Below are 27,770 nucleotides of genomic sequence, written 5' to 3'. Positions count from 1 at the left end.
ATCAGTAGTGAACTAGAATATAAACTAGAGAAAATATTAAGGCGATATACACAAGTGATATGTTGCTTAGAATACTCAGCCTATGAAAAGGCAGGATTACGGAGAAATACAAGATAACGTCCATAGACCCTGTAATTTGCCTTTTACTTTAAATGACCTTCGCTGAAAAAGGACAATGGCAATGTTAGCCTATGTTCTTAACTGTGTTTTCAATTGTATCTTCCATTATTTCATCTTCTTGAATGATTCTCCTTGAAGTTTGACATTTTATACTGAATCTTTTATGGTGTTTTTGTCATTCAACAATTATAAATATTCCTTCAATGTGTTGATTCTGTAGCTATTTATATACTATGTTCTCTGTCTTCTGATAGTTCTGTGCCAGTTATAAAGGGATTTATTGCAAAGAATTGCTTGATAAGAAAGACAAAAACAAGTACTATAAACAACAAAGTAGGTAGTAAAGATGAGTCAGAAATATCCACTAACTCCAGAGCAGTCAGTGCAAACGGAACAAGTTCAGAACAATGTGTAATCTTCAGGGAATTTAGCTGCCCAACCTTAACAGGTCTCTGCTGATCATATCAGTTTTAAACTTGACAAAATTTAGATGATATGGATGGTAAAGGGGCACAGTTCTGCTATAGGTGACTGACAAAGTCAAAATATCTGCTCTGAATCTTGAAGATGTGAAAACTTCTGAGCAGACCAAGTATGGAAAATTGTCTATGTGACAAAATGTATTTTCCTTCATCTTATGACAAACATCCAAATTCTTCTAGTTAACTATTCTCTCTGTTTTTCTCCTCCATTAATCTAACAACCATCCTTGGGCAAACCAGTGACACAGAAAAGTCTAGTGCACAGTCAGTCTGGGGGGAAAAAAACGGAAACTGATAATTACAGCTAGTAATATGCTAGGCATTCTTAGGGACATTTATATCTTCTTATGCAGTCTGTAATTCTGTATTTTAAGCATGAGGAATATCTGGGTTTTTATTATTATTTAATTCTGTATTTTACTCAGAATTGATTTAGATTATTTTTCAAAGTTCTTCAAATCAGTTTTGCTGTCAAAATCAGAAATGATTACCTAGTCTGCTAAGTCCATATTTAGACAATTAAATCAGTGGCATAGTCATTTATGTTGATTTCAAAACTATGTGTTGATGGTCATGTCACAAAATTGAAACTGTTCAGGTACCTAACAAAGAATTTAGGAGACAGAGTTAAGCCATAAGTTTGACAATTTTGACTGCAGTGTCATAGCCTGTTGAAAATAGCATATCTCAAATGTACCCTACTTACTATACGTGAGAATTTTTTCTTGAATTTTCTTTGTTAGGAACCGAAGCTGATTACCCATTAGAAGAGCATAACTTTGACAAATACTTGACTTCTGAGAAGTGGTTGCAGAAATACGGCTTGAAAGCTCAGAAACTCACAGTGTATGATGCACTTGCTGATTGTACATTTCGCCATGCAGATGGAATTGTTGACATCAAAACTAAACCAGAGGATGAATCTTCACAAACTGATGCTGTGAGTAGCATTTATTTTCCCTCATAACCTGTGAATTGTTAATTTTTTGTTTTAAAACTTGAAATGTCTGAATTTATGATAAAATCTATGATCTCTTGTTATGTGTTGTTTTTCTTTGTTGTTTTTTGTTGTTGTTGTTTTGTTTTGTTTTGTTTTTTTGCTAAAGTTAGTTTATAAGTGGAATGAGACAAAGATGGTCATAAATTGTTTCAAAGGGCTATTTGAAAATGATTTTTCCTGGTCCACATACAAGCTGCAAGGAAGAATGAGGGCTGGTTGAGCAATGTCTTGGGTAAAGTTTGTTCATCATCTTCATATTTCCTTAGAAAAAACATTAGTACCAGCTGCTCCAGAGCTTGCAGGTCTTTAAATAAATTTGAATTCTTTTTTTTTTCTATTTGTTTTTCTTGAGCTTTACCATCACACTGTTTGGTAAGCTCCTGTTCTCCTGTTCTCGCAAGCTAAAGGAGTTTCTGTTGTTTCTGTTGACTTGTGCTAGAAGTAAATTCTATGACCACACTATTGCATCCATTTCTGCACTTGTTGATTTGTAATCAGCATGCACCTTTGAAGTCTGTTTACTAAATATTGTAAGACACAGCAAAAAAATGTGCCTTGGAACATGAAACCTGTTTTTCTTGGCTTTAGGAGACAAAGAGGAAGGTAATTCATGCTAAATACTGTGACAAGTTTGTACATACCTTATGGAAAGATGGATCTGTAGTTCATGTATATGTTACTACAGAAAAATATAAGCAGTATGAAGAGAAAATGAGGACTGCTCTCAGACAAGTGGAAGGAAGGTTAGTATTCTGTCACATAAAACATTTTGTGTTATTTTAAGCTGGTGTTAAAAAGTTTGACATTTACTGTCATAATAAACTGATGCAGCTGGTAAACTGCCACTAGCAATATTAAGCCAGAAATTCACTTGTGTGTAAGATTTCTTAGTAGCCATGTAAGAAAATTGATAAGCTGTATCTTTTATTCTCTTTCTGGAACACAAAGACCAAAGTCAGTCAGTGCACTGTAGAAATGCTACTGAAAGTTGAAAAAGCATTGGAACTTATGGTACATTGGAACAAGGCAGAGAACTTCCAGAATCATTCATCTTGCATACCTAGGAATCCCTTGTGATACCTCTGGCACCAAGTAGCACAGATTGGCTTGTGCCCATACTAATAATGCCTCTTTTGCAATTTCGTGTTGAAGACAAGTTTGAACAGCCTAGAACATGAGCTAGCTATTAAGTAACACCTCTACTCAGGAGTTCAGTGCTCAAGTTAGCTCCATAGTTTGCTGTACAAGATATACTCTGAGGTTTTGTAGGAAGGCTACAAAATAAATAGATAGATAGATAGATAGATAGATAGATAGATAGATAGATAGATAGATATAATAAAAAAGGCAATTAGAAAGTCTGATTGATCTGTCCTGAAGATGCCCCAGGTAAAGATCAATAGAATTGTGACCCATTTCTGTATTATCTGGAAAGGAAGTTTGTCTAATTTCAATGTGGGTATCTCCATTATATGTTACATAACTCGTAGCTTTTATATCAACATAAAAAAGAGATCAAAATGTTCAAAATGGATGCTGTAGATCCAAAAGTATCACTAAATATTGCAACTGTGTTTTGTATACTAGGACAACGGAATGTCTCACTGATTAAAACAGGATGTGAACTTTTGTTTTACTGCCACTTCTCTGCCAAAATATAATAGTGTGAATATATTTAGCAGGATCAAACAGGGTTTTGTTGCCCATTTTAATTTATCTTCAACTTGCTGTATGTGGGATAATGTTAACATACTATGAAAAGAAAATCTGAGGTAAAGCACTTTGGTGTGCTTACATTTTTGAAATCCAAGCCAAGATTATGGGTTTGTTGTTTAGAATGGTTTGTTTTACTGTTAAAAAGTCTTGGTAGACTTCATCAAACACTTTGGGGAAATGACAAATGGTATTATACCTGTCAGTAATGAATGTAATAGGTTCCTTTAAGTTTCTGTGATACCATTTTTTTAAACCTCTGTGGGAGATGAGCAGTATTTTTCCCAGGGCCATTATATTCCATCTGATAAAATGCTTGTGTTTCAGAGTAGTCAAGTAGCTTATGACTCTCAAGGGAAATTAGATTTGGACCTGTTGCAGACATTACTGAGGAAATGCTCTTGTATACAACCTCATGCTTGCACGCATTTAACTGGCAGGCGTGCTTAAATCCTGTTTAAAATGTAAAATGAAGTCTATGCTTAAGGCCTCAGGTCAACAAGGCATTGAAGCATCTGTGTTACATTAAGACTCTTTAAAGTGGTGGAGTTCTTTGCAGAATAGGTTCTCAAGTGGTTTTCTGAAAAGGGACGCGTATTAGCATATGCTTAAATGATTTCTTGAGTTCAAGCTGGAGAAATTACAGGGGCAATAGTTATAAATACTTTCTCATGGGATTTGCTAGCTCAAACTATTGGGTAATTGACAATATAAAGTTGTTTTTTTGTCTGTTGTGTGTTCTGTTTGTCTCCAAATTCCTACTGAAATTATAAAACAAATTTGTCTTGCATTATTACAACTTATTGGCGCCTCAGAGTCAATATATTACTCATGAAAAGGATTGGTAACAGTGCATAGGGAACAGGAATAGAAAGCAGTGATAATACGCAGTTCTCCCAATATCTTACATACCACGGTTTGTTGTCTTTTTTCCTTGCTCAGGATTAAGTGGCTGCAACAAGGAAGCAGAGGTCTCTTCGGGAATGTGTCTGAAGATGATATCTATATTCTTATTGATACATCTCAGTCTATGAAGGACAAGCTGCCACTAGTGAAGGAGAAAATATTTCAGCTCATACAGGTTTGATGAAGCGATGATTCTGAAGATTGAGGAGCCCTTTAGAGTAGGCTGACCTTTGTGGATGATTCTTACCCTATTTTTCATTTTTGTTGTTTTGGAATTGGTATTCAAAAAATATTTTTAATTTCTACTTTTTAAAATTCTTTTTCTTGTCCATCTCTACAAATGTTTGAAAGAAATCTGGAGGAAAATATTAAAAATTTCTCCCCCCAGAACAACAATAATATTAAAAAACCAAAAAACCAAAAAAAAAAAAACAAAAAAAACCAACAAAAAAAAAGCAAAAATAATGTAATGAAAGACCTTCTGGAATTTTCATTTTCATTTTTAAGCAGTGTCTTCCAACTCCACTGGTGTGTTGTGATTTGTGTATGTATTTCCTACTTTGAAAATAGAGAGCACAGAGCATTTTGAGCTTGCTTGCATCTTACACAGTCATTCAGAACTTTGCAAATTGACTTGCAAGGTACAGCAATACCTTAGACGCAGTGTGTACTAAAAAGTGTGGGATGTTTTAGAAATCTACAGTGATGTCTTTTGAGTTTACATTAATAGTTGAGAGAAACTGCTAAAACATGATTGACTCTTTTAGATCCAAAAGAAGTAACTGAGAAAAATTTAAAATTTAAATTTAAAAATAAAAATCCTATCAGTCTAACACTGATAGCAATCATTAGTAGAGCTAGAAAATTAGAACTGTAACACAGAAGTTTTGAGCTAAGTGTAAGTAACAGAATGCAGTATGATGCAGTCCTCTAGGCAGATCAACCTAGAAGGTGATGAGACACTGTACCAAAAGGTTTCCTCCAGGCAACTGTACAGAAACGGTGATTAAAAGGAGTCAAAGATCCCAGGCTCAGGAATTTTGTACTAGCTTGCACAACCTTCATTCCTTGTAACTTCTGTCCAGAAGCAACTTCAGCAAATTCTTAATTCTCTCTTGCTGTCCTCATTCCCCTTCCTGGCCTCTGCATTTGATTCTTGTTCTCCTCTTCAAAATGATGTCTTGTTTTGTTTTACTTTGTTGTCATAATACTTTCCTTATTCTGATGTTCTTACCTATTTTCCTTGCTCTCTCTTTCCCTCTTAAGCATGTGCTGTTCAAATAGTTGATAAATATGAGTAAATGGAGACTTAAACGTAGAATTCAAGTTATCTTCATAATTGCAGGAAGAAATCATCTATTGTCTGTCTGTCTCTTTGTGTCTATATGCCACAACTAAGTATTATACTTCATTGTAATAATATAATCAGCTATATATGAGTTAAAAGAGGTCTTGCTGATCAGTATTTCAAGATACAAATATTCTTTCTTTCAACACTGAGTAAAATTTAGATTTTGTCTCTTGCAGGAACAATTGAGGCACAAAAAGAGGTTTAATTTTGTGAAATTTAGTTCCCAAGCAGTGGCGTGGCAAGAGAAACTTGCTGAAGTTAGTGAGGAGAATTTGCAAGATGCTTGGCTTTGGATAAAAGGGCTTGAGGTAACATGGAAGCTAATTACCATGCAGCATGTTTGTACAAAGTTATATTTGTGTCTTCTGTATGATTGGGGTAATTTTGGATTCACAAGGTATTTTACATGACTAAGCTGAGAATATACAGATGATAAATAGACTCCAGTAGATCTGAGTACAAGCTATTACCTAATAAAGCTCTTATCCTTTAAGAGTGGGCTTGTTTTTAAGATTATATTAATTCCACTTATAGCCTGCTACATTTAATAGTTACAACACCAGCCAATTTGATTTCTTCATGAATGACGATAGTGCTCAGATTCTGGTTCTAAACTTGTCACTGCTGCTGCGGGCATGCTGCCTCTATGAGGGCTGGAACTGACAGACTCACAGCTCAGAGCTGATACAGGGAACTGTACAGCTGCCAGCTGTGCTTGTGAGCTGTAGGAGCACGTCAAGTTCCTTTTGCTGCAAAGACAGACAGCTGACTTTGAGCTGCAGAGGAACATGAAAGCAAGGAAATTTAGACCAAACATCTCTCTATCTGCCCAATACTCTTTTTCTGACATTGGCCAAAAGCTGAGGAATTTTCCCTGAAACAGAGTTGAAATGCTTGTACTCAGCCCCAGTCAGGTACCAGGCTGACTGCATCTGTCAGTAGCACCAGGAGCACTTAATTTGCCAAATGCTGACAGCAATGTTTCCAGCAGAGGACTGAGAATCAGTAAGGTAGAAGTACAAACATATCCAATGTTAAGTTTTCTAACACGCAGCACTAGTGTTCACACAATATATAGCCCTTCCTCAGACTAAATTGTGGAGTTCCTGGGGATGAGGGAGTTGAGGAAGACACATAGTAACTCTGAGACTACAAAGCAAGGTAAAAATAAGGTTTTATTCTCTGAAAGTGTGAGTAGACAAATGCACGGAGAAGAGAAAGTATTGGTGTGGCCTCTCTGTAGTTGCTGAATACTTACAGCTAAGCTTAGTAAACTTAATTATACTGCCTACCTTCAGAATTAAAAAGTTGGCTCTGTTGAAGCCGAATACCACAGCACTGCATTATGCAGGTTTCATAAGACTTTGAACTAGTGTAATTTGATATCATCTTTTATATACACTTGGGAATGGCCTTTTTCACTACTGCTGGCCAAATTAGTGAATTGTTGATTATAAATTTCATTTTAAGTGATGTGGACATCTGAAAAACACAGGGAATGATGCAAGATGTGAATGATTCAGGGTGAATAATATCTGCTGCTGACCTTTCAGTCTGTTTAAAGCAGTGCAATCTTTAAAAAGATCAGATAGCTGTCCTGACAGGGAAGCTGAAATGAACAGAATATCACTCTGGAATATTAACCAGAGCAGATCCTTTGATCTTATTTTATACGGTTTGGTTTCAGGATGTTGAATGAAGAAGCTGAGCTATAAACAGAGACTAACTGTTAAACTTAAAAACTTAAAAATCCCTTTGGAATTAATAATATTTAAAATCTGGACGATGTTTATAAACACAGTTGAAGCACATCAACTTTTTAAAAACACTAATATAGACAGTGTGTATTCGTAAGAGTAGTTACTTAGAAACCTAACAGCTTTTATCATAAGGTACGTAGTCTTTTCTCTCATATCATCAACATCCACCTTTCTTTTCCATGATATAGTAGTAGTAGTTATGTTGCAAATAAGTTCCAAGCCATCTATCATTAGCCAGGATGAGCAATTCACACATAATTACAGGTATTGTGTGTCCTGAATTTTATAATGCTTGCTAAAATATTGGGAATATTAGGTGTATTTAACATAAAGAAAATGGCTCAGACTAAGTATTTCATGTAGGTAGGTACTGTTAAGATTTTTCTATGGATTAGTAAACAGGATGATAAAGCATCTGAGCTGTCATTTCACTTGGGACATATATTTTCATGTAGACATTGTAATGTAACCTCCAAAATGTACCTCCTATTTCATTTTATCTGCTTTACCTTCTCTGCCCATTCTAGTAAAACTGTTTGCTAGAGGGATGAACTGGGAGTAATTTTAACACAATTAATAGGACTGAAGAAATAATTTTACTTCTTATCATAATTTTACATGCGTGACATCAGTGATTTATTTTTATCTTCTACAGTGCATTAAATACATGGATCCTGGGTCTCTCCTCACTTACACCACTCACTTACATGGTCCTCACTGCTGTCAAGACCAATGTTCAGTGTTATGTTAACATAAAACTCCCTTTTCGGGATTTTACTTTAAAAGAATAAGACCATGATTCGATGAAACGGTTTTCCACTCTGACAAAACCTTAATTTTCCCTTAAATTTGGAAAGCTTGTACACTCAATGTTTGAAAAGTAGAAATCTGAAGATACGAGTTGGAGTTTTTTGCTTCCTTTAAGCTGTGAAACGCATTTCAGTAAATGTAGAGTTGCATTTTCTCTAAATAGAAAAAAGAGATCATGAACTCTGTGTAAGAGAATGACAAATTACTCAAACATAAACATTTTAGGTATCTCATTATTGCTTTACCTTGTATTTTTAGTTATTACATTTCCTTCTACAACTCATATTGCTGTTGCTCAGCATTTTATATTTTTGCATAATTACAGAATACCAATTTGGTACAAATTATACTATGTTGACACTTACTTTGATAAAGTAAGCATTTTCACCATTTTATTGCTAATTTCAGTTCCAGAATACCCCTTGAATCAGTACACTGTCATCATGAATTTAAGAACAGAGAGAAAGAACTGGTATAACTGCTCTTTGTCTGTTTCTTTTTGGTTGTAAGGTTGGAAGTTCCACAAATACACTCAGAGCTCTCCAGATTGCTTTTGCTGATACTGACACTCAAGCTATTTATCTCTTGACTGATGGGAGACCTGACCAGGTATTTTTGAAATGGGAAAACAGAAAATGCAGTGGTGTGGAGTTACACTAGTAGTGTCAGAAGACTGAAGCAAACTGTATGAGATGAATGTCACACCTGCAGAGCAGAGCAGAGTCTCTTGGAGGTTGTCATACTATTTCAAAACTGTATTTGAGATACGTGCTGTTTGAGAAGGGCTTTGGTTAGAGCTCTCCTCCCAAGGCCCAGTCTTTGATGCATGATAACGTAGACCTTTCTAACTAGCTGGCTTAAGGATATGGTAATTGATTAAACATGAAGATTGCATCTTACATCTAAACTTAAGATTTGTATTAAAACTTGTGTAGGGCAAATCTCTCACAAATCAAAAATAAAAAAAATAATGTTGGTCCCATTATATGGTTGCAATTAAATATTAAAACTACCCAGCACGCAGAAAGCATTATTTCAAAAATTCTTTACTAATGAAAATCTACCTTTGTTTAAATGGCAGATATGAAGCAAAATTCTGACTTTATTTAGATCAACAACTGGGCTGCAAGGCATATAAAATTAATTACTGAAGCATATTGCAGAAATAATACCTAGATAGAAAAGAAAAGTACTAAAAGATCACATTTCTTCTTGTTCTGCTTTTCTTGATAAAAGGAGGATGGCCCAAGAGGAAGGTCTTCAAAGTGATTTGAATATCAAAACATAAATTTGATTTAAATTAGCAGATGAGAGACTTCAATTTATATCTTTGAGTGTTGTTTTTAATTTTAGGTTTAAGTTTTGATATTTTCTGCAGGCAGGTTGATTGTTATTGGCTGTCACACATTAAAACTTAACAATTTGTAACAATTTGTAATAATCTGCATTGTTAGGCACTTCTGCAAGCTAGGAGCATAAATTCATATTTTATTAATGAGTAATTAGGCTTAACATATATACCTAGACTCCGCATTAAATATTTTTCCGAAGATAATAATTAATTAATACTTTTAAAATCTATTTAATAGTGGATTTTATGACATAATTTTTTTAGAGGGAAAGTGCAAAATGACCAAGATTACTTTCATTATTGAAGTTCAGCAAACAAATATATTGGAAATCTCATGAAAAAGCCAAATCTATCAAGATTTATGACAGTGTTTGAAGAGCCATAATATTATCAGAAGTTAGAGAATGAGTCAATAATTTCTTTCTTGAAGGATCTGGCGATCCTTCAACATAGTCCATACATGATCTTATACTTTCTCACATAATTTTTGTATCTTTATTGGAAGAGGAATGCAAGCTTTCCTTATTACTACACCTCTGCTTTGTTTTCTGGTATTGAATCAACTTGTCATTGAAATAAATCAGCTTAATCAAAATATCAGATATTTTTCTCTCATGATATACATATAATGATTCTAAACACCAATGTAGTGGCTTAATTTCCTTTGCTTTAATAATTTACTTTTGGACTTAAGAAACAAAGTATACTGATTATAATTTAATTTTAGTTTGATTAGAGTGCCCTGTGCCCTAATGCATTGTCAGTGTTTCAATTTCAGATTTAGATTTGCATATTTCATAAAATTATGAAACAGTCAATCCATGCAAAATGCATATTTTTAACTACCTATACTTATTAGTGTCTAAGCAATAGTATGGCTGATTAAATTTATACAAATTCTCCTTATTATGTTAAATTTACTTTTAGATGCCATCCATTTCATACATTTTTGTTTGTTTGTTTTTCAGCCCTCTCAAACAATTTTGGCTCAAGTCCAGCAACACCCTAAAATTCCTGTTCATACTGTATCCTTCAACTGTGATGATACAGAAGCTAATAAATTTTTGCATGAACTCTCTACTAGAACAGGGGGACGGTTTCACTATTACAACGTTTATTCAACTGATCTTGGTGCTGCAACGTCTACTGATGTGAGTAGTTAAAATGTTTGATTCTTCATAGAATCACAGAATGGCCTGGGTTGAAAAGAACCACAATGATCATCTAGTTCCAATCCCCCTGCTACATGTAGGGTCACCAACCACCAGACCAGGCTGCCCAGAGCCACATCCAGCCTGGCCTTCAATGCCTCCAGGGATGGGGCATCCACAGCCTCCTTGGGCAACGTGTTCCAGTGCATCAACACTCTCTGTGTGAAAAATTTCCTCTGAATATCTAACCTAAACCTCCCCTGTCTCAATTTAAAACCATTTCCCCTTGTCTTATCACTATCCACCCTTGTAAACAGCCATTTCCCCTCCTGTTTATATGCTCCCTTCAAGCATTGGAAGGCCACAATGAGGTCTCCCAAGAGCCTTCTCTTCTCCAAGCTAAGCAATCTCAGTTCCCTCAACTTTTCCTCATAGGACAGGTGCTCCAGCCCTCTGATCATCTTAGTGTCTCTCCTAAAAAAATAAAGCCTACAGCATCTGCTATTCCCAGGAGGTCTCCCATCCAAGTACCAGCCAACCAGGCCTGACTCATCTTAGCTTCTGAGATCAGATGAGATGGAGCATTACCAGGGTGGGCTGTAAGCCTCTTCATGCTGTTGAAGGAACCACAGGACACATATCACAATTCCACGGCAATACCCAAGGACAAAAACAAAACCAAAAAAAACCCCAAACACATAGATCAAATTAAGCACTGTCTCAGAAATAAGTTTCTGTTTAAAATGAAACCATGCTTTCTGTCATTCAAGTAAATCAGAGATTATAGAGTTCACTTTTGCTGAACATTTACTCTACAATAATAGCCACTTGAGAGAAACTTATAATGAGGAAAATTCCTAGAATAACATTGGCCTATCAAGTGTAACTAATGAGTTCAATCTAACAATTCCCACTAGAAAATTTCTGAACGGACAAGCAGATACACCCATTTAAAGCATATCCTTTTTATATCTAAAAGTTAAAACTCCCTTAATTAGCTTCAAATTTTAGAAATTATGGAAGTGGAACCATGAAAACAAGACAGTAGCAGGCAATTCAGAACTTTGCAGACAGTAATTAAAGGAAGGAAGATGTGAAAATACTCCAGGTCTTGGAAGACAGCAGAGTCTGCAGTAGCCAATTCTGGTGATGCTGCTGATGTGAATTTGTTATACTGTGCGCTGGAAAGATGAGAGCTGGAGACTGTGTTGTCTGTGTCAGTTCTTTTGGCCCTATGGGAGTTGTACAGGCATCGTCTTTGGAATTTCCTTCCTGTTTTCTCCTGCAGTCAAATGATTCCCAGTCAGCTCACTTACAATATTTTCTTGAAGAAGTTCCTCATTTGCATTTTTCAGGAGAGGATGTGATATGACTGTGATCTAAAGAATACATCAGTTATGACACACTTTTGTCTTGTTCTGCTATAGACTTTATGCTTACAGAAAGAGAACAAAACAAACTTTGGTTTAGGAAATGGGAAGACTACCTGAAAAAATGCTGAATGGAGTTGGAAGTACTGCATCTAGGCCGGAGGCCCTCAGCACAAGAAAGGCATGGAGCTCTTGTAACGGGTCCAGAGGAGGGCCTCTAAGATGATCAGAAGGCTGGAGCACCTCTCCTATGAAGAAAGGTTGAGGAAACTGGGCTTGTTTAGCCTGGAGAAGAGAAGGCTCTTGGGAGACCTCATTGTGGCCTTCCAATACTTGAAGGAATAAACAGGAGGGGGAACGGCTGTTTACGAGGGCGGACAGTGATAGGACAGGGGGAAATGGTTTTAAATTGAGACAGGGGAGGTTTAGATTAGATATTCAGAGGAGGTTTTTCACTCAGAGGGTGGTGACACACTGGAACAGGTTGCCCAAGAAGGCTGTGGATGCCCCATCCCTGGAGGCATTCAAGGCCAGGCTGGATGTGGCTCTGGGCAGCCTGGTCTGGTGGTTGGCGACCCTGCACATAGCAGGAGGGTTGAAACTAGATGATCATTGTGGTTCTTTTCAACCCAGGCCATTCTGTGATTCTGTAATTTTATGATTATTCAAAATTATTATTATCAAAGCTCACATAGTTTCAGTTCAGTTCAGTAATGAAACCTGTTTGGGAGTATTTGTAATAAAACATTTGATTTTCTCTTTGACAGAGTGAAGATATATGTCTGTTAAAACAAGAGATTGAACAGGGAGAAAAAGACCTAGAGAAAGTAAAGACTTTTCATGCTGAATGTCTGATGATGGACTGTTATAAAGAAGAAAATAATACAGAGAATAAGTATGTCTTCATATTGCCATGACACTAACAGGGGATAGGAACTATCTGCTAAGTTTCTCCTTTGTCATTGTCTTAAGTAACTTCTGATACTGTCCTCTTTAAAGAAAAAGATTGTTTTTTTTTTTTTTAAAGAAACAATTATGCTAACTGAAAATAATAATTTAGAAAAATTATTCTGAATTGGAAGGGACCCTTCATGATCATTGAGTCCAACTTAAATAGAATATGGAATAACTGAAATAGTGGAATGGAATAATTGATACAAAGAGATAAAAATATTTTACTGTTTCTGGTAAAGATGTTCCCTTCAACCTAGGGAACTGATAAAAAATTATTGTCCATGGGTTGACCTGGTGCTTTATGACTAGAATGTCACTCACTGGAATATGCTAACTGAAACAGAAATTAAGTACAAATGTATTTGTTTAAAAGAGAGTTTTGTTGGCAATCATGATGGATAAAATTCAGCTTACTTTGTCGTGTTTTTGATCTTATATTGCATCTTTGTATGTTTGTGCCATATTTATCTCTGCTTTTCATCAAGGGACAAGGAAGATCTTCTCATTAAAAGTAGTTTGCTGTTCAGCATCAGTAGAAGAACTTGTTGAAAGTCTTATGGTGCCAAGAATGACATTTCAAACAGAGGTCCTTCTACTGCGTAGTGGAGTCAGACTCCTAGGCCACTGTGGCAAAGTTTTCAGTGTGGCTGACTATGCTGATTTCCATCTGGGGAGCAAATACAGACTTGGATTCAAACATGAAGTTTATTATAGTCTCTATAGGAGAGCAGCATTAATAAAAAGGAGGGAAGAGCTTGCCTGGTGCCTCATTTATCTGTGCAGTAACAGTACAAGACAAAAAGTATGTAATCAGATTTTTAAGAGAGGAATCTGTTAAAAACAGTGCGCTAAAATAATGTTATTAAAAGTTAAGTAAAGTAAATCCAAAGTGGAATGTCCTATGTAATGATTTAACATGTATAGAAGGTAAGGTAGGCTCTCAGTATGAAAATGTCGATGTTTCAGAATTTCCATTCTTTACTTTTTACTACTGCTGGGGTGTGTGTGTGTGTATTTATATGCATATAAACAATATTTATACTTGTCAGTTACTGTCACTGCTGATAGTAGGTCTGCTCTTTCCCCCAAAATTCAAAGTGGCTACTACAGAACACTCTGACCATATTAAAACTGTGCGTGAGGGTAAAGGTAACAAAGATCTTTTAAATAGACTCAAGCACAATTTGTAAATAGTTAAAAAAAACAATATTTTAACCTACCTTGAGCTCCCTTTTGAAATGCAAACTAGAATAACAGAGAAAATATTTTGTACTCTTGGAAATGTTTGAAATGTATGTTTATACTTTTTGAAGTCTTCAACTTAGTGTTTTATAAACCAGTGATATCATATGCTTGAAGTAATTTACCGCTTGTTTCTTCTTTTTGTTAGTAATCGGAAGCCAACGCATACTTCGTCTTCAGTGACTGAACATGTGGAAGAGTTGAGTACTAACCTTTGCAGCAGGCTGTGCTATACTTCACAAGAGCCAGCACTGGGCCCGCGTCGGCATACTGGATATGCCTGGCAAGCCAATGGTGAGAGTTCTGTCCGAAGGAAGAAAGCATTATTTGCAGGTATGACTGAAATGAACTGTAGTTTTTTGTTAAAATTAATTCACTAATTTGAAAGTAGTCTGTTTATAATAGAAGAAACCATCCATTGTTGGAGAAACAGACGAAGTCTTTGACGAAGCCTTAAATAGCCATCTTTCTGAAATTCTAGCTAACTTTTCATAATTTCTGCTTTTCACTCATGGAATCATAGAATCACAGAATGGTTTGAGTTGGAAAGGACCTCACAGCCCACTCAGCCCCACCCCCTGCCATGGGCAGGGCTGCCCCCCACCAGCTCAGGCTGCCCAGGGCCCCATCCAACCTGGCCTTGAGCGCCTCCAGGGATGGGGCACCACAGCTTCTCTGGGCAGCTGTGCCAGTGCCCCACCATCTTCTGAATGAAGAATTTCCTCCTAATACCAAATAAAAATCTCCCTTCTTTTAGATTAAGCCATTCCCTTTGTCCTATTGCAATCTGACCTCCCTCCTAAGTTCCTTTTAAGTGCTTACTCACTTAAATCAGACATGTGTCTGTTTATTTATGTTCCATCGAATTCTCTGCAATGAAAGATTAAACAATGTTGACAGAACATTTTGAAGTCACTGTAAGCAGTTCTTTAATGTATTAAACCCTTAATTCTTTTCATACCAAGTAAACACATTGTTGGTGAGAATAAGGAGCTGGTTGATGTTTCACTGGTTAACAACATTACTTGCAGTAATGTTTTTGCATATTATACTTGTAACACTTTCTCTTTGATGTATTCTTTGTAAGCCAGTCTGAATTAGGTTTTCCTGGCTGATGTGAAGAAAGAATTCATCCTTGGGAAAGTACAAACTAGCACTGAAGCAATGTTTTGTTTGAGGTCTCGTGTAGTTCTTTAAAAATTGGGACTGAATACCAACAAGGAACTCAAAAATCCCCAGCATGTATTTGACAAACAAGCTTGCTGTTTCTTTCTTTCCCTTTCAACACCTGCAGAGCAAACAAAGACAAGTCTGCTGCGAATCCTGAGCCATGGAGTGAAATCAAGGGAAGACAGCCCAGAGGAAAGAGGATCTTCTGAAAAAAAGAGCTTTTCTGTCAGAAAGAGTGTGAAGTGCACAACTGTTTTGAAAGGCAGGTTTAAACAACAGGAAGCTCTGGGTAGGGCAGCTGATAACATTTCTCCTGATATGTTTGGAATGAATAGTGCCTCTTTTGAGGAAACGCTGTGTATACCCACAGTGAGAAGCACTAGAGCTCAATGGAGATGCAAGGAGCTGGACACACAAGAGGATATTGTAACAAGGTTCTTACAATTGCAGCCATACTCCTGCCACTGCCAAAGCAGGTTTACAGCAGCTTAGTTATGTCCATAGTATGTGTCAGCTGTAATGGCACTGTGTGTTAGATTGCTGAAAGGAGATCACAGTGACTTCTTATCAATGGGGTAAATAGTTCTTGAGAGTCTCCTGTCAAGGCACATTAATATATTGTTGTGATACAGTAATTCTTAGTTTAGTACTATATTTGGGGCTAGAACAACCAGTGGTGACAGTTTGGTACCAATATAAAAGGTGTTTGATCTTGTGTTAACACATTTGGGCAAAAAGCATGTCTCTGGGAATGGTGATTATATAGAAAAATACTTCCAATCAGGCTTGTGTATATATCCAGATAGTCTTCATTCCTCTTGTTGATTCATGGACCTCTGAACTTTATGATTGATCTTGTAAGTTGTTCTAAAACCTCACCTATAATACTTAAAGATGTTTGACTTTTTACATTTCACTGTTTCATTTTCAGTCTTTTTTTTAATACTTCAGATATACGTACAGATTTTCATAGCAGTATATTTAAATTTATCTTTTCCTGGTCATCTCTTTAGTGATAGCACTTTGTATTACATCTTGAACTGCAGAATAGACTTTAACAACAGTCTTTCTTTTGAGTTACAGGAAATAAATAAACAGAAAATTCCAAGTCTTCTTTTAAAATTAAGTTACCATCTACTTTATAGGATTTCTCATTAATTAATTAAAATATATGAGACATATAGTAACACTGTTACTATTGATCAAGTACCAAGGAACAGAGGAAACATTATTTTCATTGATTAATTTAGCAACTGAAATAGATGTTACTGTGTATTCCTTATGACGCTGTGAGTAGGCTCGAATAAATAAATTAGATTATTCCTCATTAGCATATGGATGTATGCTTTCATGTGCTCAAATACTGTAAAATAATGTGATGCAAATATTTTGTTTCAGATATGGAAATGCAGAAAACTGTGAAAAGGACATCTGAAAGGTATGTGCTTGCATATGTGATCACATCACAAAATTTGTATTTTATATTTTTCTCCAGAGAATTCAGACTTTTCAGGTGCACTTCTACCTTTGTCTTATAGTCTCTTGTTTCTAGTTCTCTAGATATCTCTTCAGCTCTTTGGTTAAAGACTCATGGCCTGGTTGCTAGGCGGCTCACCATCATGGATGCCTTAGCTCCTACAGCTGTCCCTCATGGCACTAAATACATCCCAGTTCCGGACAAGCATGTACTTTCAAAAGTATTTGATGAGGTAAGACTTTTATGTTGTTTCAAAGCAAAAATAAACCCTGGATTAACAGGATTTTTTTTCTTTTTTACTCACTTCCATACATTTCATAATTGCATTGTCTAGTGTTCCTCGTAGATGGCTGAAGTGCACTAAATGTTTAGAGTAATGTTCATTCATCTACCAGGAAGAACAAAAAATGCACTACTATTTCATGCAGACTGTACTCTTTAAGTTTTAGAGCTATGTATTTTTCTTTCACAGATACCAGTTGATGGCAGTGTGCAGCCATCAGGTGCTCAGCAATTTCTTGAAGGTCACAGTCACTTCTCATTCATTAATTCACTGGGGTACTGTATTTTCGGTCCATAAAGTCGTTTGGAATAATGTGCAGGTACCCAAAACCTACAAACGTAGGTTTGTGCATTTCCATGTTTTACAAGTCTACTCTAAAGACCTTTTAAAAAGAATTGGAATTCAGTAATTGAAATCTAATTTTGATAGGTATAAAGAATTATGAGATTCTGAAGGTGCAAAATCCATGATGAATCCTGTATTACAAAAATGTAGTTGCCATTCCCTTTAAGGGAAATCCATTTTGTGTCAAGTTTCTCTAAATGAGTTCTTATGAATGCTACGTTAGTCTGATGAACACATTGCAGTTCATTTTAAGTAATGAAAAAAGCTACTTTTTAAAACAATAGTCAAGGAAAGAACTGAACAGCATTTGTTTGAATAATTATAAATACACAAGGTGTATTGGAACAGGATGTGATATACAGCTAAGTAAAATATTTACAACATGTATACATATGTACAATTTCAAATTGTTGTATTTATTTTTTGAATTCAGGTATGTGTTTTGTAACAGTATGTGGATTGTGGAAGCAAAACCAGATCCTTGATTGCAATAAAACTAAGTCAAACTCAATCTTTCTAAGGAGTTTTTTTGAAGTGTAAGATTTTTTTTGTAAACAATTAAGAAGGTGGATTTTATATTGGAAACACTCAAAAATATGCCTTCTCCCATTTCAAATGGAAAATAGCTGTGTTTGTTTTTTTTTTTTAATCATATATTCAGTGGTTAAAAACTGTACAAAATAATCTCACGTAAGTGAAATGCCAAACAAAAAAAGTATGATCTTCAAATAACTTTTATGACTGATCTCTGAGCAGTCACGTCTTTCTCCATCTTCTTCTGAATATAACTACTAAGTAGGGCTCCTTTGAATACTTTCCAAATAATCCTGAGCTGCATTTGAACTGCTATTTGTAAAAATAATCTTTTCAAATAGTGGTCTTTGAAAATACTTCAACACTGTGACTCAGCAAGGACTATGCTACAGGTATTTTTATAATGGCATTTAATGTGAGTTTATACTAGATTAATTTAGCAGTTCAGTCTGCAATGCTACAGTCTTGGGGCAGACTGGCTGGAAGACTGTGTGGAGGAAATGGACCTGAGGGTGTTGGTTGATGCTTGGCTATACACAAGCCAGCACCATGCCCAGGTGGCCAAGAAGGCCAATGGCATCGTGGCTTGTATCAGAAACAGTGCTGCCAGCAGGAGCAGGGCAGTGGTCATCCCTCTGACTCAGCTCAGGTGAGGCTGCACCTGGGGGGCTGTGTTCTGTTTTGGGCCCCTCATGACAAGAAAGACATTGAGACCCTGGAGCATGTCTAGAGAAGGGCAAGAAGCTGTGAGGGATCTGGAGCACAAGCCTTCTGGGGAGCAGCTGAGGGAACTGGAATTGTTCAGTCTGGAAAAGAGGAGGCTCGGAGGAGATCTTATTGCTCTCTACAACCTGAAGGGAGGTTGTAGTGAGGTGGGGGTCAACTTCTTCTCCCACGTAACTAGCGATAGGGTTAAAGGGAATGGCCTCAAGTTGAGCCAATAGAGGTTCAGGTTGGATATTAAGAAATATTCCTTTTCCAAAAGACTGGTCAGGTGCTGGAACAGGAAGAGGTAGAGTCACCATTTCTGAGGTGTTCAAGAAGTGTTTAGATGTTGTACTGAGGGACGTGGGTTAGTGGGGAACTACTGGTGGTAGGTGGATGGTTGGACTGGATGATCTTTGAGCTCTTTTCCAACCTTGGTGATTTTATGATTCTGTGGTTCAGGGTTGAATTAATTTCAGTGTTCTTAGGACCAACAGCTGCTGTATAGAATCTAGATAGTTAAATACGAACTTTCTTCTGGAATAGAAACTCAAAAAATGTATCATTTTTGACAGTTTTTGTTTTTTGTTTCTTTGTTTCTTTGTTTTTTGTACTGATATTCCCCAGTAATTGTATACAAATACCATTTCTTTGATAGTGGAAAATTTTTGTTCTGTATGCGGAGATATGGGTATTTCTGGATCTGAAGCAGGACACAGGAAGTTTAAAAAAAAAACAAATTGAGTTAGCGAATAAGGTGGAACTAGTAGAGCCTGTGAGCTGTGGAATCCTTTCTTCTTGAAGACTCATACTGCCATGTCAAAGAAAAGCAAAAAACAGGTTCTGAAATAAGAACTTGTACAGGAGACATTGATAGATGAATTAAGAATCACAGAATGGCTTAGGAAGGGACTTCTGGAGGTCATCTATGCCAATCTAAGAGTTATCTCGGTTATCCCAGTTGCAAAGCTTCATTGAGAATCATAAATGTATGGACAATTTTGCATTCATACTTCTGAGATCCTAGTGTTCTTGCTGTGGAATGCAGACATTCTTGACTGCTTTTCTGGGGATAATATAGTTTTTATTCTCAGCCTTTGCTAGCAGTGATGATGGACCACCTGTGAGCAGTTTTCTCACCTTGGAATTGAAGAAAGTAAAATGGTTTCCATGACAACAATTAATTAACAAGAGGCTAACCTATTTTTTCAATTGTATGTGACCTTTTAGTTTCATCTGAAATTTTTCAGAGGTTGAGCTGTTAAAGTATCTATCGAATTTGTATCCAGAAAAAAATAAATCTGTTTGGAAACTTATCTAAATTATATTATACAGTTCTGAAGTAAACCTTTGCTACAGAACCATCTGTGTTTCAGGTTGTGACATCTTCAGTACAGCTTTTCAAGTCGTGAATTTTTGGCTCAGTGCTTTAACCAAAATAGTCATGTTCAAATTCAGCCAGAACAAGAAATCTTCTTATCAGTCTAAAACGAGAAATATTTTTCTAGAGTTATTGTGCTTTAGTTTTGTTTTTAGAATTTCAAATTTTCTGTTTTGAAATGAAAGCTGTTCTGAAATACGCGACTTCTTTTGATATGAAAGTACTTAAGTTAGAAAATAACAAAATATTTTGGCACCAAAAAAGCCTCCTTGTCCTTTTTTTTTCAGCTGAATCTGCCAAATTTCAGTTGACTTTGTGAACAGTTTCCATTCTCTGAAAGTACACTTAGTGTTTCAAATTTACTGCTCGCTAAGAACACTCTGTTCCAGTTTTATTCTTTAACGTTATAAGAATCTGTTTATATTGGTCTGTCCTCCACAGTCTATTTGGAGCTTTTTCAAAATGTATTAAATATGTAAATAAGTAATGCTTTTTGTACTTGGAGTAGCTCTGGTAATTTGTTATGGGATTGCGACAGAGGGCTTCTGCATGGTGAATCCTTGCTGAACTTTTGTAAACTTAGTTGGTCTAACATAGCAAACAACAACCAGGGCAGTATAAGGCTGGTTCTTTCAGTTCCTTGCCTTCCATCTTTTGAACTTCACCTGGAAATGAGAGGCATAGCTAACAGTTGTGAGCAGAGATTTGCCTCATCTGTCTACTTCATTGACATGTTCCCATTAATCTTAGCTTCTAAGTGATTCTAGAATTAATCCAGCACGTGGAGCTTTGATGTGGGCTGGCAGTGAAATGACAGAGATTTATAAATCAGACATCTTCTGGAAGAGAGATTTGCAGCTCAGCAACCAGCTGCAAATAGGGAATCGAAGTCATACTTGCTGGAAAAAACAGTTCTTCAGAAGTTATTTGGAAACCAGCTAGGTTGTGATGATTCAAATATGCACATATGAACACAAAAGCACTGAAAAGTGCTTTTTGTTATTGCTTAAAGCACTCTTGTTACTGCTTTATTTTCTGATTGCTTGCCTTGTCCCTCCCAATAGTGGTTTTAGTTCTATTTAACTTTAACCTCATCCATTTTTTTGACATTACACTTGGAGAAGCTTACCGTTCAGCCACGTGTACTGAAGCCAGTTTTGAGGAGAGCAGCCTTCTCTGCCTTCTCTATTCCCTTATATTTTTTCTCTTAAAAATAATCATCATTACATTGGTAAATAAATGCTTTTCTTATTGGAACTGCTGAGCAATTAAAAAGGCTGAAAGACGATGGGACTTGGAACTGAGAGATAGGAAGGCATCTTCCTTCCTTTCTGTCATCCTTTTCCACCCTTTTCCCTGTCTTTTTAAGATGTATTAAAGTAGTGAATTTGCCTTATGAGGATGTTATGTTGTGAGCTTTGAGAGAGATGGAGGTTCCTGGTTCTGACCAAGCTCATTCAGTTCCTAAGCCTTACTGTGGTCGATTAAGACAAGTTTCAGTGAGTGATACCCACCTTGTTCTCTTTTTGCTGATCAGTGATCAGTGTAGCCAAAAATCTCTCTCTGGCTTTGATTTTTTAATTTCTTAGAAAACACTGTGCTCCAGGATAAGAGTATTAAATACACTTACATGCGCATTACATAAATTATTCCATGTGTCTGCTAGAATTAGATGCTAGTAAGTACAAGAGAGTGTTGTTTTAAAGCAGTACAATCTGAAATACACTCATAATATAGACATGCTTCTTTTCATTATTAGAGTGAGTTTTTTAAGAGCACTGATTTATCTAGAATTAACTAGTACTAATTGTGACTTACCTCATCCTGCAATAATTGATTTGCAACTTCTGTGTGAAAGGATTGTATCAGTTCACAATATGATATTAGCAGTCTGAAAACACGTTAATTCAGGCATTTCTTCCTGATGTTCAGTCACCTTTCCTTTGGAGAGCTCAGAGCTTTCTTTCCGCAGCCTTCCCATGTTCCTTCTGTCTGTTCTGATCCTTGTACTAGACCCCTAGATCCTCGGATCCTAGACTAATGGGTGTTCTGTTGTTCTGATGGAGGAAAAGTTGTATGATAAATGATGTCTTTTTCTTTTACTGTACCATAGATATTATCATTGGCCCATCTGAGCAATGACAAGAAGCGGATCACGCTAATTAATCCTCAGGCGGTGAATCTTGATGCCTATAAAGAGAAGTTGGAACAAGCAATTAAATCCTATGAAAGGCAAGTCTACTCATAAGAAGTGTATCCTATTTGCAGTCTAAAATCAAATTTTTCTTACGTAGTGGATACTTGCACACACATTGTTTGTTTGAGGTTGGTAATCCCACACACTGACAAACTTTAATCAACCATCAACATGTAAGAGGACAATTTATTTTCTTTAGGCAAAATGAAGAATAACTAAAAACCACAGTAGGTAATACCAGTTTCTTTATAAGCATGTAATACCCCTGTTTTTCATTCCCACTTCTGATTGCTAAATGCATATGGTTTTTTTTTGCAGTAAAAATGGAGAATTATGATTCATAGATGCTTCTTGCTATGTCTAATATTAATGGTATTCAGTGTGGAAAAATCTGTTGTTGCTCTGTTACAGAGACAGTGCTGTTATTATCAGGCTGATGAATGCAAAGAAGTAGGGATTTGACACTCAGTTTGGCAGGAGGGCGGGCAAGTAGTATATTTTTGACAACAACTTCTGAAGTACTTTCAAATTTTCATTGCTATTCTCTGCTATTGAATATTTAATATTTATTGACTTCAATTTTGAAGGAAAGAATATATGTTTTCTGCTTGAATACAGACCATCTTTTCCTGAGGAGCATTTTCACAGTACTATCCCTTTCCTCTCTCAACTATGGGGACTGAAAGTACATTTAACATGTTTACCCTTAGAGCTCAGTGAATGAGATGTATATACGATAAAAGATCATTTACAATAAACAAGACTCATTGTTTCTAATACACTACATGTGAAACAGCAACCCAGACAAATTCATTTTTTCTGTAAATTCAACACTACTTTTCCAGTAATTCATTTTTAAAAGGCTGCAATTCAGCTTTATGTGAATAGTGACTAGTCACAGATTTATTCTGACACCTACAGTTGAGACAATATGTCCGGGCATGCAGGTTACAAGAACAGAAGCAAGCATGGCAATATCTTTCCCATACATAGATTGACCTTAGCTTCAACAATTTAAGAAGTAGAAAAGTGGCGAGGGCAGATATTTCATGCTTTGACAAAGGGAAAATCCAGTACTGAAGATGAAACAGGCTGGGAGCTTCAGAACATGCGTGGTCTTTCTATAGCCAGAGGCTTTTATAAATGAAGTGGTTATGAGTGTGCACATTTAGAAGCATGAAATAGTCAGTGGAGCATGCTGAGACTGCAGACTGTGAACGAGCTAAGTGATTTGCATTCTAAAAGTGCTTGGGTTTGGCTTCTAGTAGATACAATTAGCCAACAAGAAATTCATGTTCATAATTTGTGCTAATGGCCTTTTTCACATGGAACAGTAAAACTAGCAAGTTTTTTAAAAGTCTAATGACTGTTATCTGATTTTTTTTCTAACAATGAGTCTGTTCTTTTATTCCCAAAGGGGGTTTGTTTTTCTATAATTACAGCAATTAGGATCATCTGTAGAGCTTTATTTCTGTAGTGTAAAATGAAGTAATTGAGTGATGACTTAATTGTTTTAGCTGTTAATAAAGAAAACTGTGAGCTAGATGGTCTAATAAGAGTTTCTGATTAATGTCTAAAAAGCAAAAGCAGAAGGTTTAGTGGTGCTTTTAAACTCCATTGCTTTGGGATAATCACTTCTGTTTGCTGGTCAGTAATTGTTCTGTAGCCAGAACTTAATGAAGTAGAAACGTGAATGGCCCAACTAAGGGTTTATCTTAGCAGAAGAAAAACAATTAGCATTGCTCTCCATGTGTCTGTAGACTACAGTTTCCTTAAACTGTTTAACTGGAAGAATTTAACCAGCATTTAATCAATTCTAGGATTTGATTTGAATAGAACCACCCATAAAAAATCATGGCAGGAAGCAATAGCATTTACCACTAATCCTTCCATACGCCTGAAACAGTCACATTGCTACGTGATGGAATATGCTGTTTTCCCATCTCTTTCAGTTGATAATTTCGTAGCTGAGTGCTAAGTATACAATTTGATGATACAGCGCTCTTGGGATACAAATCAGCGCAGATAATTTAAGAAACTGTATTTGTTTGCTGTTTTCACATCATCAGATACACAAAGAACTGCATTCCCTCAAAAAAACTGCTTTCCTTTCTTTAATAGGCGCCTAAATCTACTTATCTGGAGAGCACTATCTCAGGAGGAAAGAGACAAGTAAGCTATCACTCTTTGGTTTTCTAACTTAACTCTGAAAGGCTGATCGTAAACATATGACACTTCTTTTTATCCCTATTTCTGCAACCATCTTGTTCAGATGTTTCATGCCGTACCTTTGTTTCAAGAATATATGTGTGGCGTGTAGTGATATTAAATTTGCCTGGATGAGGAGCTAAGAGATATGGTTTAGTAGCTTGTGGTACTAAGAGGAAGGCGGTTGGACTAGATGATCTTGCAGGTTGTTTCCAACCTTGTGATTCTATGATTCTGTGATTCTGGATCACCTTTTTGCAGCACTGGTTGTTTTTAAAGGAAATGACTTGCATTCCTTTTGAACTGATCAATTCTTAATCAGTATGAAGTGGCAGGGCTTTGGGCATCATGTTAGAACTTCTCTCATCCAGTAAACAGCACCTCAGTGGTTGGTTTGTAAGTTACATTTTTAGTTACTACCCTTACAGAAGTGATCCATTGTGGTATATCACAGTGAAAATTTGTAGTACAGTAACTGGCTTGTTCCTCTATAATAATTTAGAAAACCAAAGATTGTGAAAATGGAACTGACATCAATGAAGGTAACATCTGTTTACTTCAGAAAATAACGTGAAAATCAAATAATGAAAATGGAATGGGTGGGAAATATTCCAGGCAGAAAAACGGCAATAAACACCAGAAAGCTTTTAATACTTGGGCTCATGAACAAAAATACACAGTTCTGTCATCAACAAGGAGAACTATTTTGGCTAAAAAAGCCCACCAAGGTGCAGAGAAGAAATGAAGCCTATTAAACTAAAGAACAGCATAACATCTAATAGAGGGAATAGTTATTTGTTAATTCAAACAGTTGACAAGGCGTTGCCAAAATATTTTATTGTGGATAAGATATGACCAATCATGTATGTAAAGAAATAAAGGAATCTAGCAATTGTAAAGTCTGTTTCTTGAGCAGTATGGTAATGTTTACTATTAATAGTAAACAGTAAGTAGTAAATAGTTAGTAGTAAACAAATTAATAATTTGTTAATGTTGGTGCATTAAAGTTGAAATACTTGATCTATTTATCTTCCAGATTTTTATGTATTCCAGATGCTTATGTATGATAAAAGCATGACAAAATCCTTCCAAAATCCTTAGGAAACTGTGGAGAGGGGGTAATAAGGTGTACTAACTTTGTCAAAGGAGTCCTCAAAGAATTGCTTGAGGACCCCCTGGTTCACTCACAGTTACTGAAAGGTTATCATGTTCTACCTGAGAAATTTGTGTTTAGTGGAGAAGTAATAATGTGACTGTGTACAAAATATTTGAGAAGTTCAGTTCAGGAGATCCAATAATTTAACTAGACATTGATTCTGGATGAATAAAGGATTCAGTGAATAGAGAGCACATTCTAAGTAAATAACTATACAGCCAGTATAATTTCATTTCCTAGAGGAATAGAGAGATGAACAATGAGAAGGAATAGGGCAGTACAGTAGACGTCACCATATTGTATGTGTTGATAAGACAGATGCATAAATACATCTAGATTTCACATTTTAAATGATGGCAAAGCTGTAGAGAAGAGCCAGAATATTGATTCTAATAACTTGACAAGGAAATATCTCACTACCAATTACAGTTTTAAAGAATTCTATCTGTGCTGGGTTTTGGAAGTTTAGTTTGTTTATCGACAGAATGACTGTATCTTCTTCAGATTTTCATGTATAGGTACTTGAGTGTGCAGGTTCAATGTGGCTCTTTAGTGTAGCAGACAAAAACGTCGCCTGAAGCCTGGATGGAAGCAAACTTCTGGTCATTGAGTAAAAAGTGAGCAGAGCAGTACTGAGAGGAACAAGCAGCAGAAGATTCTCTCTCTTTTGATGTCATCAGTCAAGACTGATGTGGCAAGTCAGGACTTAAGTAGGGATCTGGTGCCATTTTAGACTAAGTGCTTGCTACTTTGCCCTAGCTGCTGCTCTAGAAGGAGTAAGGATTTCCATGATTTCTGCATCGTATCATTAAGTTACTTATTGGTGCCTAAGACATTCTAGGGCAGCTAAATTGGCATCAAATACCTATGACCAGCCACTCAAATTGCTCTATAGATGTCTTTCTATGAGATATCATTAAGGCAGGGGCAGTTGTTTAGCTAAATTCATCTGGATGAAATAGAAGAATTTGTGGCATGCAGAATATAGATTGCATTTAGTGGACTTTCATGTATTATTCTGCATTTAAAGTTTGAATTTTGGGATTCTATTTGTAAAGTACTGTCAAAATAAAATTTTATCCCATGGATAATTATTAATATATTTATTTATTTGTTTGTTAAGATTTGAAGAGGATGGGCCGGTTCAATACATGCAGCATAAGGAAGCTTTGTTGGAGGCTTTAGAGAATTTGGGATGGCCAGTTTCCTATGAAGACATACTACTGTTAGAAGATGAGATACTTGCGGCGTTAACATACATGCAGCAAGCCTCTGATCTTCAGGAAGCTGTCAAAAAGGAAACTGAGAAGAGCTCAGAATCACGCATCAGCAAAAGTAAAAAGGTACAGATTGGAAGAGCATTTTTTTTTTCCGGATATTTCTCTTCAGTATGTGCTTCTACAATAATTTAGTTCTGTGCTAATACCTCATGCATTTGGCATTTAGTGTGATGCTGCACAAATGGGTAGAGGAAATGTCAACAGTTTACAAGCTGGTTTGGCCCTGTTTTGTGAAACAGGGAAAGTAGGTGAGCAGGTAAAAAGAGCAAGTTTTCATTACTCTTTGGAAGTACCAGGGAATCGAGAGTTCTGGAGCTGAAAGCATCATAGAAATCTTGAGTCTTTGAGTAAAACATCATTATCTCCTCTGCAAGGGCAGCAGAGATATATGAAAGGCAATTATGATACAAGGCTCATGGTTGAATTAATGTCAGATAAACAGAGATAAAAGATCTTGTGATATCAACTCTTTATTGTAATCTTCTGTGATATTTTTAGTTTGAAAGAGGAGGGATGAGATTTAGCTCTGTAGGCAGACACAGAAGTTTAGCTGTCCTTAAAACATAGGCGTCTACAGGTAGCTAATCTCATTGTTGTGAATGGAGCTGACAGCCAGTTGCATCTGGAGAGCTGTTCATCTCATCCAGAAGTGAACACCTACTTTCGGCAAGCCAGAGGCATCTTTCCCTTCCTTTAACACATTAGCAGAAAGTAGACTAAGTACTTGAAAACTGACTGACATTTGAGAAGTGTGATTAATCTTATGTATATACATCCCCCAGCTGAATCTCAGGTTTCATGTGGAATGCTATTGAGAGATTTAA

General features: G+C 36.2%; 1 protein-coding gene across 1 annotated transcript in view; it reads left to right on the top strand.

Moving 5' to 3' along the window:
* VWA3B (von Willebrand factor A domain containing 3B) overlaps positions 1–27,770 on the top strand; it is a 69,930-nt gene that overhangs the window by 27,485 nt on the left and 14,675 nt on the right. The window contains 14 exon segments of the mRNA XM_031605255.2: positions 1,346–1,542; positions 2,191–2,345; positions 4,258–4,396; positions 5,749–5,880; positions 8,653–8,751; positions 10,462–10,644; positions 12,782–12,909; positions 14,359–14,543; positions 15,505–15,669; positions 16,779–16,818; positions 16,933–17,089; positions 22,219–22,337; positions 24,424–24,474; positions 26,790–27,009. Coding sequence (XP_031461115.2) covers positions 1,346–1,542; positions 2,191–2,345; positions 4,258–4,396; positions 5,749–5,880; positions 8,653–8,751; positions 10,462–10,644; positions 12,782–12,909; positions 14,359–14,543; positions 15,505–15,669; positions 16,779–16,818; positions 16,933–17,089; positions 22,219–22,337; positions 24,424–24,474; positions 26,790–27,009 — 1,970 coding nt within the window.

The sequence above is a fragment of the Phasianus colchicus genome, chromosome 1 (genome assembly GCF_987193195.1).
Source record: "Phasianus colchicus chromosome 1, bPhaCol1.hap1.1, whole genome shotgun sequence".
Lineage (NCBI taxonomy): Eukaryota > Metazoa > Chordata > Aves > Galliformes > Phasianidae > Phasianus > Phasianus colchicus.
Note: the sequence above shows the minus strand (reverse complement) of the source record. Positions and strands in the feature narration are given on the sequence as shown.